The 12,638-nt window shown below is 43.4% G+C and overlaps 1 protein-coding gene across 1 annotated transcript in view; it reads right to left on the bottom strand.

The window, feature by feature from the left end:
* Positions 1 to 12,638, bottom strand: part of LOC132781443 (uncharacterized) — a 67,244-nt gene that overhangs the window by 30,057 nt on the left and 24,549 nt on the right. The window contains exons 2-3 of the mRNA XM_067460747.1: positions 11,487 to 11,611; positions 8,683 to 8,937 (exon numbers count right to left, since the gene is read on the bottom strand). Coding sequence (XP_067316848.1) covers positions 8,683 to 8,937; positions 11,487 to 11,611 — 380 coding nt within the window. The remainder of the gene's footprint in view (positions 1 to 8,682; positions 8,938 to 11,486; positions 11,612 to 12,638) is intronic.

Raw genomic sequence — 12,638 nt, 5'->3', positions numbered from 1 at the left:
AGGCTGGAAGACCATCTGTTGGGAGGGATTTGATTGTGCCTTCCTGCCTGAAAGAATGTGCTTGGATAGCCATTGAGGGCTCTCTTCCAACTCTAGGATTCTACGGAAGTCTTTATGCAGAGTCTTTATCCATCTGTTGGGAGAGATTTGATTGTGTCTTCCTAGAATCATAGAATCAAAGAGTTGGAAGAGACCTCATGGGCCATCCAGTCCAACCCCCTGCCAGGAAGCAGGAATATTGCATTCAAATCACCCCTGACAGATGGCCATCCAGCCTCTGTTTAAAAGCTTCCAAAGAAGGAGCCTCCACCACACTCCGGGGCAGAGAGTTCCACTGCTGAACGGCTCTCACAGTCAGGAAGTTCTTCCTCTTGTTCAGATGGAATCTCCTCTCTTGTAGTTTGAAGCCATTGTTCCGCGTCCTAGTCTCCAGGGAAGCAGAAAACAAGCTTGCTCCCTCCTCCCTGTGGCTTCCTCTCACATATTTATACATGGCTATCATATCCCCTCTCAGCCTTCTCTTCTTCAGGCTAAAGATGCCCAGCTCCTTAAGCCGCTCCTCATAGGGCTTGTTCTCCAGACCTTTTATCATTTTAGTCGCTCTCCTCTGGACACACTCCAGCCTGTCAACATCTCTCTTTCCTGCCTGAAAGAATGGGATTGGATGGCCACTGAGGACTTTGTTCCATCTCTAGGATTCTATGGAAGCAGAGGCTGGAAGACCATCTGTTGGGAGGGATTTGACTGTGTCTTCCTAGCTGGAATAAGTTGGACTGGATGGCCATTGAGGGCTCTCTTTCGACTCTAGAATTCTATGGAAGTTTTCAAGCAGAGGTGGGATGGCCATCTGTTGGGAGGGATTCGATTATATCTTCCTGTCTGAAAGAATGGGGTTGGATGGCCATTGAGGGCTCTCTTCAAACTCTAGGATTCTATGGAAGTCTTTAAGCAGAGGTGCAATGGCCATCTGTCAGGAAGGATTTTATTGTGTCTTCCTGTCTGGATGAATGGGGTTGGAGGGCCATTGAGGACACTCTCCCATCTCTAAGGTTTTATAGAAGCAGAGGCTGGAAGGCCATCTGTTGGGAGGGATTTGATTGTGTCTTCCTGTCTGAAAGAATGGGGTTGGATGGCCATTGAGGGCTCTCTTCCAACTCTAGGATTCTATGGAAGTCTGTGAAGCAGAGGCTGGACGGCCATCTGTTGGAAGTGCTTTGATTGTGTCCTCCTGCCTGAAAGAATGGGATGGTCATTGAGGGCTCTCTTTAAATTCTAGGATTCTATGGAAGTCTTTAAGCAGAGGTGTGATGGCTGTCTGTCAGGAAGGATTTGATTGTGTCTTCCTGTCTGAAAGAACTCTAGGATTCTATGGAAGTCTTTGAAGCAGAGGCTGGATGGCCATCTTAGAATCATAGAATCATAGAATCATAGAATCAAAGAGTTGGAAGAGACCTCAAGGGCCATCCAGTCCAACCCCCTGCCAAGAAGCAGGAATATTGCATTCAAATCACCCCTGACAAATGGCCATCCAGCCTCTGCTTAAAAGCTTCCAAAGAAGGAGCCTCCACTACACTCCGGGGCAGAGAGTTCCACTGCTGAACGGCTCTCACAGTCAGGAAGTTCTTCCTAATGGAAGTGCTTTGATTGTGTCCTCCTGCCTGAAAGAATGGGGTTGGATGGTCATTGAGGGCTCTCTTCAAACTCTAGGATTCTATGGAAGTCTTTTAAGCAAAAGCTGAAGGCCATCTGTTGGGAGGAATTTGATTGTGTCTTCCTGGATTCTACAGAAGTCTTTTAAGTTTGGCTGGACAAATGGGCTTGGACGGGATGGCCTTTGGGGTGGGGTCTTTTCCATCTTTAGGGTTGCGTGATTCCATGATAATCAGGGCTCCATTGCAAGGCCAGACAGTGCTATGTCTCTCTCAGCCTGCTTTGACATCTGTCTGCTTTGGCATGTGCTTCTCTTTGGCTCAGAGCTCGGCTTTGGTGACCTTTCGGGGGTCCTTTTCGGTCCTTCTCTGGGAAGGCGCAGGGCTCCTCCCAACCTGCAGCTTCTCCCAGGTAACCACCCCAGGAAGGTGCTGAAAAGGCCAGCTGGGCAAGGGGCCAATGGCAGCCGGGAAGGGGGGGCATGACATCACCAGGAGGAGCCCCCATTGGCTGAGGGGCCTGGGGAGGCAGGATGCAGTTACCCAGCAACTGCTCAATGCCAATGTGCTCCTTGGTGGAGTGGATGCTGGCGCATGGCTAGCAAAAGGGAAAGAGAGGATCAGTTTTGGAAAGCAAGAGGGGTTGCAATGGAGAGCCCTCTCAAAAAATCCAATGGAGGATCCCCTCTTGGAAAATAGGTCTGCATGCATTGAAGGGACCCATAACAATGTGACAAGATGTGGAAAATGTTTCTGTTCCTGGTTTGAAAGTGTTATTTCCTGTTTAATTGTGCGGTCCTTACTTTGAAAAGTAGTTGGTCTACTTCAGAAACTTTGTTTTTGTGGCTGCCACAAACGAGGTTGAATTGGTTGAGACACAATGAGATAGTCATTGAAAAATCAGAGCAAAATATGATAGAGATCCCAGTGGCGCAGTGGGTTAAACTGCTGAACTGCTGAACTTGCTGACCAAAAGGTCGGAGGTTCGAATCTGAGGAGCGGCGTGAGCTTCAGCTTCTGTCAACCTAGCAGTTCTAGTAGTAGTAATTTTATTGATTAGCCCTTAGGCCATATCACAATAAGAAACAGAACAACAAGGCCTGACAAGACCTGATCACACGCCACGTAGAAAGTTAAAATAAGACACTTATAATAATACAGTAAATACATAGAACCTAGCAGTTCTAAAACATACAAATGTGAGTAGATCAATAGGTACTGCTCCGGCAGGACAGTAATGGCACTCCATGCAGTCATGCCGGCCACATGACCTTGGAGGTGTCTATGGACAATGCTGGCTCTTCGGCTTTGAAATGGAGATGACCAGGTTGTGGCACCTCTGGTTGGGAGTCAGCTGCATTAAAACTCAAGAGGTCATGAGTTCGAAGCCAGCCTAGGTTGGAGTGAGCTTCCAACCATTTGTCTAGCTTGCTGTCGACCTTTATTTATTTATTTATTTATTTACGTACGATGCTATCACCATATAAACCAGGGATCCTCAAACTAAGGCCCGGGGGCCGGATACGGCCCTCCAAGGTAATTTACACGGCCCTCACGCAGGGTCAACCTATGTCTGAAACGACTAGAAAGCACACAACAACAACAACAATAACAATCTATCTCATCAGCCAAAAGCAGGCCCACACTTCCTATTGAAATCTATATATATAAATGCTCTGTGCATAATGAGCTCCTTAAAAACAAAAGATCCAATGAACAAAATCACACCAAATTTGGCAACCAAATGTCTCACAACACAAGGAGTGACCATCACTCAAAAAATTATGATTTTCTCATTTGGGAGTTGTAGTTGCTGGGATTTATAGTTCACCTACAATCAAAGAGCATTCTGAACTCCATCAACGATGGAATTGAACCAAACTTGGCACTCGGAACTCCCATGACTAATAGGAAATAATGGAAGGGTTTGGTGAACATTGACCTTGAATTTGGGAGTTGTAGTTCACCTACATCCAGAGAGCACTGTGGACTCAAACAATGATGGATCTGGACCAAACTTGGCACGAATATTACATATGCCCAAATATGAACATAGATGGAGTTTGGGGAAAATAGACCTTGACATTTGGGAATTGTACTTACTGGGATTTATAGTTCACCTACAATCAAAGAGGATTCTGAACCCCACCAACAATGGAACTGAATCAAACTTCCCACACAGAACCGCCATGACGAACAGAAAATACTGAAGGTCATCCAGTCCAACTCCCTCCACCAGGGCAAGAAAACATAATCAAAGCCCTCCTGACAAAGAGCCATCCAGCCGTAGATATAGATAGATATATGTGATTCACACACATACAGATATAGTATCATAGATTTGAAAGGGTGGGCAAACCAGACACTCTCCACATCAACACTGACAAATAAACAGCAAGAAATACTGTTTACCCACAAGCATAAAGAAATTACATATATTAGAAACCAACACTTTCTCATTACTTTATTTTCCAGATCAACAGACTGTGCCACAGCAACGCGTGGCAGGGACAGCTAATATGTTTATATTTGTTAAAAGTGTTCTCCATTTTAATTATTGTATTATTTTTAAAGTTTTGGGGGGACTGTGACCTGGCCCTCTGTTTAAAAAGTTTGAGGACCCCTGATATAGACAATCAACAAATACATTAAAACATTAGAGCAATTCATTAAAACAATAGACTAAAAGACAGTTGCATCTGTCAAGTAGGCAATTTAGGTACCGCTTATACAGGGAGGCTAATTTAACTAATTTACAATGTCATAAAAATTCTCCAGCGTGCAAAAGAATGAGGAAGTACTCCATTGGTGTCACAAGTGGATGGTAAAGCGACAGCTCCCCTGGTGGCTGGAATTAAAAAAGCATCCTCTCATGAAGCTGGTAAGTTAAATAGCCTCTGTGTCTCTGTCTATATATGTTGTATGTCTATGGCATTGAATGTTTACCCTATATATGTGCATTGTTATCCACTTTGAGTCCCCTGTGGGGTGAGAAGGGCGGAAAATAAATGCTGTAAATAAATAAATAAATGAGTACCAACCCCCAGAGTTGGACACGACTGGACATAATGTCAAGGGAAAATCTTTACCTTTACTATGATGGAAGAGTGGGAGACAATATGGAACAACAACAAAAATAAATAAATTACACCTATGCCTTTGACCTGAAGGAAAATTGGCTAAAATGATGTATCAATAGTATATGACACCAAAGAAGATAGCAAAAATTTCAAAATACTTAAATTATAAATACTGGAAATGTGGAAAGTGTGAAGGTTCCTTCTACCACATGTGGTGGTCTTGTGAGAAGGTGAAATCCTTCTGGAAAAAATTCATGAAATATGACAAAACATTTTATATTCCCACCGCAATCGGAGTATTTCCTATTGGGAATGACCAATATTCAATGGAATCTATATATATATAAATGCTCTGTGCATATTGAGTTGCTTAAAAACAAAAGAACCAATGAACGAAATCACACCAAATTTGGCAACAAAACGTATCACAACACAAGGAGTGACCATCACGCAAAAAAAATTATGATTTTGTCATTTGGGAGTTGTAGTTGCTGGGATTTATAGTTCACCTACAATCAAAGAGCATTCTGAACTCCATCGACAATGGAATTGAACCAAACTTGGCACACAGAACTCCCATGACCACCAGCAAAATACTGGAAGCGCTTGGTCGGCATTGACATTGAATTTTGGAATTGTAGTTCACCTACATCTAGAGAGTACTGTGGACTCAAACAATGATGGATCTGAACCAAACTTGGCACAAATACTCAACATGCCCAAATGTGAACACTGGTGGAGTTTGGGGGAAATAGATCTTGCCATTTGGGAGTTGTGGTTACTGGGATTTATAGTTCTCCTACAATCAAAGAGCATTCTGAACCCCACTAACAACAGAATTGGGACAAACTTCCCACACAGAACCCCCATGACCAACAGAAAATACTTAAGGCCATCCAGTCCAACCCCCTTTACCAGGGCAAGAAAACATAAAGCCCTCCTGACAAAGAGCCATCCAGCCATAGATATAGAGAGATATGACTCTCTCACACACAGATATAGCATCATATATTTGAAAGGGACCCCTAAACAAGGACAATTTTATGTTGCATGCTCCAGAGTAGGCCAACCAGACAATCTCTACATCAACACAAGCATAAAAAAATTACATATATTAGAAACCAACACTTTCTCATTACTTTATTTTCCAGATCACCAGACTGGGCCACAGCAATGCGTGGCAGGGGACAGCTAGTATCAGTAAAGACAAACTATTGACTTACTTAACAACAGCAGCAAGGATTGTGTTTGCTAAAGTTTGGAGACAAAAGTTAATGCCACTTAAAGAGGAACGGATAAAGAAAATTGTAAATATTATGAATATGGACAGACTGACTTTCCTGAGATCAAAGTCACAGAATAAACACATCAAGATGACAGACGGGACACCGCTTAAAGAATGGATTAAATAAAATAAAAGTATTAATCTGGAGTAAGAAACACAGAAGAAAATAGCATCATTGCAGAAAAAAGCGAGAAAATAAAAAAATAAAAATGAGATTAAAATACAATGAAAAAAATAAAAGAAAAAATAGAGCAAAATGTGATGCAGAATAATGTCCCTTCTGCAGAAACAACGTTTTTGCAGTTTTATAAACTTATCCCATGTTTGATAATACAACCAATGAAGAAATGACATTTATAACCCAGGAACAAAAATCATGTTACATAGTATTATAGCATCCTTGGATGCATGCTCCTTTGTGCATGAAGGCGTCAAATGCAAGCATGGGATAGGAAAGAAGGATGCTCAGGTTGTATCGCTTCTCTAACTTTATGGCCAGGTAGAAATTTAATCACTGGTTGCTTTCTACCTGGAAAAGTAGGAAGGAAACCCTGTCGAAATGCTCATTTTCTCCAAATATACTGGAGAAAGGGGAGTCTGTATGTGGCCCTTTGGTGGCAGGTGGCCCTGAAAGGTCAAGTGCAACCTTTGGGAAAATGTCAACATAAAACCTCTCATAAGCTATGGCAGTGTTTCTCAACCTTCCTAATGCCGCAACCCCTTAATACAGTTCTTCATGTTGTGGTGACCCCCAACTATGAAATTATTTTCATTGCTACTTCACAACTGTAATGTTGCTACTGTTATGAATCGTAGTGCAAATATCTGATATGCAGGATGTACTGGTATTTTCATTCACTGGACCAAATTTGGCACAAATACTCGATATGCCCAAATTTGAATGCTGGTGAAGTTGGGGGGAGGAGGCGGGGTGAGTGGCATTGAATTTGTTATTTGGGAGTTCTAGTTGCTGGGATTTATAGTTAACCCACAATCAAAGAGCATTCTCAACTCCACCAACAATGGAATTGAACCAAACTTGGCACACAGAACTCCCATGACCAACAGAAAATACTGGAAGGGTTTGGTGGGCAGTGTCCTTTGGTTTTGGAGTTGTAGTTCACCTACATCCAGAGAGCATTGTGGACTCAAACAATGATGGATCTGGACCAAATTTGGCACAAATACTCAATATGCCCAAATGTGAACTGGTGGAGTTGGGGGAAAATAGACCTTGACATTTGGGAATTGTAGTTGCTGGAATTTATAGTTCACCTACAATCAAAGAGCATTCTGAACCCCACCAATGACAGAAGTGGTTTTAACTTTTGTCTCCAAACTTCTTGCACAGAACCCCCATGACCAACAGAAAATACTGTGTTTTCTGATGGTCTTTGGTGACCCCTCTGACATCTCCTTGCAACCCCCTCCCAGTGGTCCCGACCCCCAGGTTGAGAAACACTGAGCTACGGGAATAACATCCACTGGACCCTTGATCAGTTTCATTGTAACCATCCCATGTCCTTTTCCCCCATCCATCACCCCATTCTGTGTGGATCCCTGAACTCCTTAACTCGCATAAGGTTGCGTCTGTATTACCCCAAAGTGCACATTGTTGGAAATGCAACAAAGCTTTACTCCGAAGAGTGAAGAATGTCTCACAATGTGTTGTTGACAATAGGTTCTGATAGTTTGAGGTAGTTATAGAATGAAGGGTTCCCCTCTCTGCCTACCAATCCTTTTTTAATAATTAAATTATGTATTAAGACAGATTAAAACAAAACCTACATACAAACAACAACAACAACAACAAAAGATTAAAAATACTTTTTCTAGAATAATACTACTGCATCCCAAACATCAAAACCCTAGAACAATAACTACAAATGACAAACAGTCTGTTATGGGTTGCTGTAGGTTTTTTCGGGCTATATGGCCATGGTCTAGAGGCATTTTCTCCTGACGTTTCGCCTGCATCTATGGCAAGCATCCTATCTATGTTATGTAATCTATGTTATGTAATCTAATGGCATAACATTCTCTGCCTACTAATCCTGACCCTTTTGTGATGTAAACGAACCCCTTTGGGATCTTCCTCTGCCTCGTCTGGTAGGTTAGATCTGTGTAATTTTCCTATCTTAGGATAGGGTTCCTCTAACACATCTTGGTTTTTTTCTCCAAGCCTTTGGTTTGATCTTAAACTAAGATCTCTATCCGCTGCATGCAATCAAACATATAAGCCATATAAATGTCATTCACAGGGCCCTTATGCCTTTTGTTGCAACTGTACTGTGAATTCGTTGTCCAACCCACTCTGTGTGGATACTCAAACTTATTACTCATAGAACCATAGAGTCAGAGAGTTGGAAGAGACCCCAAGGGCCATCCAGTCCCTCCGCTCTTCTGCTGGGCAGGAAGAAACCATTAAAGCCCCCCCCCCCCCAACAGATGCTCACTCAGCCTCTGCTTAAAGACCTCCAGAGAAGGAGACTCCACTGGATTTGCAGATAGTATATTTCACTGTCAAACAGCTCTGACATGTGGATCCTTGAACCCGTTACTCACATGAAGATCTACTGCCCTGAAGCCATGCAAACGTGACCTATAGGCCTGATCCCTCAACCCTTTCCTTGCAACTGCCCAGTGGCCCCTTGCCCTCAGTACTCACATGAGGTTGTGCCTGTATTGCCCTGAGCTGGGCCAGTGGGCCGACTCCACGTCGGAGACGCCGGTGCTTCCAGGCAGCACCAGGACCTTCCTGGCTGAGGTGTGCCATGCACTGCCGGCCAAGTGGCGCCTCTGAGGGCTGACCCAGTAGTCCTGAAGACCATGGCGGACAGAGTAGGAGGCTGGGTGCAGGCTGGACAGCCGCTTCCAGGGCATCTCCGCAAAGACCCGGCGGGGAGAAGGGCTCCGGGGCCTCCTGCAGAGGGAATACAAGTCGTCAAAGGGCAAAGGATGCGAGCTTTGGATTGGCTTCCTCTCCCAGGGTGTTGTTGGGGTGTGCTGCCATTTCTCTCTATTACCAAATGGCCCAAAACCCTCCAGGGTCTCTTTATTCAATCAAATACAGGAAGCAAGGAGATCGTTCAACAGGTTTATTTGATCAAATCACCCTGCCGGGTGAACTGAAAAAAGTGTCATACAAAACTGAGAAGTAGCTCAGTTTTATGGTGAACACATTGAGAATGTGTACAGACTATTTTCAGGTCATTTTCTTCCAATTAGTCCCTCATCTCTTTCTCTCCCTTTTGTCCCTTCTGGTGCCAACTCTTATCAGTGCCTGCTTTTCTAAGCAACAGACCTCACCTCCTGCATCTCTCCTTACTATGCCTGCTTGTTACTAGACATTTCCCTTTTGATCTTTCCCCTTTACTGAGCTCTCTGCTTTGGCTGGTAACTTTCCACTACTACCTTAACCCAAGTCCCTTCAAAAATTGCAAATCCCAAGATCCACCTCCCATCTGCAGACCAACAGAAAATACAGTTGGGGTTTGAGGATGGGAAAAATGACCCCGGATTGTGAGAGTTACAGTTCACCTCACATCTAGAGAGCACTGTGAACCCCACGGATAATGGATGTGGAGCAAACTTGGCATACAGAGCCCCCATGACCAGACCTGTAGCCAGGATTTTGATTCGGGGGGGGGGGGGCTGAGTTTGATTGGGGGGGGGGGCTAAGACTGAGTGAAAGAGGGTCTACCCTAGCAAACCTTTTGTACTATTACCCCAATACCCCCATGCATATGGGATATATTGAGTATGGTGATCAGATCATGATATGACTAAACATAACAGTTTAAATAATGCACCAGTAAGGCCTTCTTGCAGACCACCATGAGAATTTCATGGGGGGGGGGGGCTGAAGCCCCTCAAGTCCGCCCCCCCCCCCGCCCCTGCTACATGCCTGCCCATGACCAACTTTGAATGCTGGCAGGGTTGAGGGGGATTGATCTTGGAAGTAGGGAGCTGTAGTTCACCCATATCTAGAGGGCACTGTTAACTCAACCAACAAATAATCTGTACCAAACTTGGCATTTATACCCATACTGGCAGTGTTTTGGGGGAAACTGACGCAGGATGATGGGAGTTGTAGTTCACTCACCCTTATACATTTTCTAATGGGAAAATTCATCAAATCCAAAAACAAACAATGACTTCTTCTAATATTTATCATTACAAAAGACCTAACCTGAGCATTGCTGGGCATCGAAGCACACACACGCACACACACACACATATCACATTTTATACAATATCACAATACAGTCATACATTGCAATCTAAAATTCTGTGTCATCCCATTCACTTTTCCATCCCCAGGTCACAGAAATGTACAGACCACTTTCCTATTAGTCCTCTTAAGTGACAAATTGTTTTCTATTGTCTAATCTTCTTAATAAAAGACATATCTTTCCCTAGTACTGTAACTGAACCAAAATCTCACTCGATCTGAAAGTGGTTCGCATTTGCTGTTTCTCTGGTACTTTGAGGCCAGTAAGGTAGCAAATCGACTCTAGGTTTGAATCTGAACCTTAAAGAAAGTGTCCAAGGTATCGAACCCATCGGATTTCCAATTTCTGTGTGAGGACCTCAAAGTTGGATACAGAAGAAAAGCAATTGGGATAAATACCAACTCTTTTTGAACTGGAGGAAAGTTCTAAGGATCCTATGGATGGCCAAAAAGACCCATAAATGGGTCTGAGATCAAATCTGAAGAAACCAAAAGGACTAAACTGAGGATGTTGTAGCTTGGACTTGCCATGAAACGAGGCTCATTGGTATGAATTTGTCAAAAAACTCAGGTCTTAGCGAGCATCTACTCAACGTAATTGATGCAGTTCCATATCACTTTATGGCTCGATACTGTGGAATGACGGGCTGCAGGTTTTTTGTTTTGTTTTTTTGTGTGTCAGGAGCGACTTGAGAAACTGCAAGTCGCTTCTGGTGTGAGAGAATTGGCCGTCTGCAAGGACTTTGCCCAGGGGATGCCTGGATGATTTGGTGTTTTTATCATCCTTGTGAGAGGCTTCTCTCATGTCCTCGCATGAGGAGCTGGAGCTGATAGAGGGAGCTCATCCGCCTCTCCCCGGATTTGAACCTGCGACCTGTTGGTCTTCAGTTCTGCCGGCACAGGGGTTTAAGCCACTGCGCCACCGGGGGCCTTTAGCCTTGTGTTGGTACTACATCGAACTACAGATCCCGTGATACCATACCATTGAGCCATGACAGTTTAAATGGGGTTAAACCGCATCAATTCTACAGTCTAGAGCAAGCATGGGCAAACTTTGGCTCTCCAGGTGTTTTGGATTTCAACTCCCACAATTCCTAACAGCCTTCCAGCTGTTAGGAATTGTGGGAGTTGAACTCCAAACACCTGGTCTAGATGCACCAAAAGAAGTCGAAGCTAGCTGCGCCTGTACATTTCAAGGGAGTTGGCCTTTCCATTGGAAATGCATTGGAAGTACATACCGAGCGAGGATATAATTCACCACAAAGAGAGCTGTTTCTGGGAACATCATTTTCCTGCTGGTTCTTGAGTCTCTGCTGGTTCTCGAGTGTCTGTCTGTTCAGATGAAGTGCAATTGCAGCCCCTCCTTAAAAGCGCCGGACTCGGCTTCAGGAATAGCCCGGGTCCCTTGGGTTTGGACTCGTGCCCTTTGAAAAACTATATTCCCTCTGGTTGATCCTAAAGACAGGAGAGAGGAGGCATCTTTCCAGATGGCAGCTGGGCCCTGAGAATGGAGAAGTGTCCAGGACATTTGTGCAGATTTTGCTCCATCTCAAAAGCAGCAAACATTTCCAGGGAAGGATATGGAGGAATTTCTCATTGCTTCCTTGGAAGAGAGAATTAGCAAAGAATTACGTCCCTAACATATAAAGGCACCTCTTGGGTCCTTTTGAGTCATTTCCGATTCATGGAAAACCAATCTCATAGATTCTGGAAGCTGAGAGAGTGTGACTCACCCACTGGCCAAACAGGGATTCGAACACAGGCCCACACAGCTGTGTATTTTAAAAGTTTTAAAGAGTTTTAACTACTTATTTTTAATAGTAACATGCATAATTCTATTTTAGTATTTATATATTGTAGGTTTTAAAGTGTACATTGTATTATATTCACATTGCGTTGTCAAAGGCTTTCATGGCTGAAATCACTGGGTTGCTGTGAGTTTTCTAGGCTGTATGGCTATGTTCCAGAAGCATTCTCTCCTGACATTTCACCCACATCTATGGCAGGCATTCTTAGTTCACAGCCTCTGAGGATGCCTGCCATAGATGTGGCCAAAACATCAGGAGAGAATACTTCTGGAACATACAGCCCGGAAAACTCACAGCAACCCAGTTTTTAGCATTGTCACTTTGCATCTCCTTTGAGAGAGAAAATATAAATAAATAGGAAAAAAAACCAGCCACCACCACCACCACCACAATAATAATAATAATAATAATAATAATAATAATATACACCATGCTAATGTAATGAGTATATTTATGTAATATACTCATTATATAAATGCATACATAAATTTCACTACTGAATTTTTATAAAGAAACTACTAGAAGAAGAAACCTAAGATGTACCATAATCAATATGGCATGAAATATGGAAAATATCATACC

Source organism: Anolis sagrei, chromosome X (genome assembly GCF_037176765.1).
Source record: "Anolis sagrei isolate rAnoSag1 chromosome X, rAnoSag1.mat, whole genome shotgun sequence".
Classification (NCBI taxonomy): Eukaryota; Metazoa; Chordata; class Lepidosauria; order Squamata; family Dactyloidae; genus Anolis; species Anolis sagrei.
The sequence above is the reverse complement of the archived record's forward strand: the minus strand, read 5'-3'. Positions and strand labels throughout refer to the sequence as shown.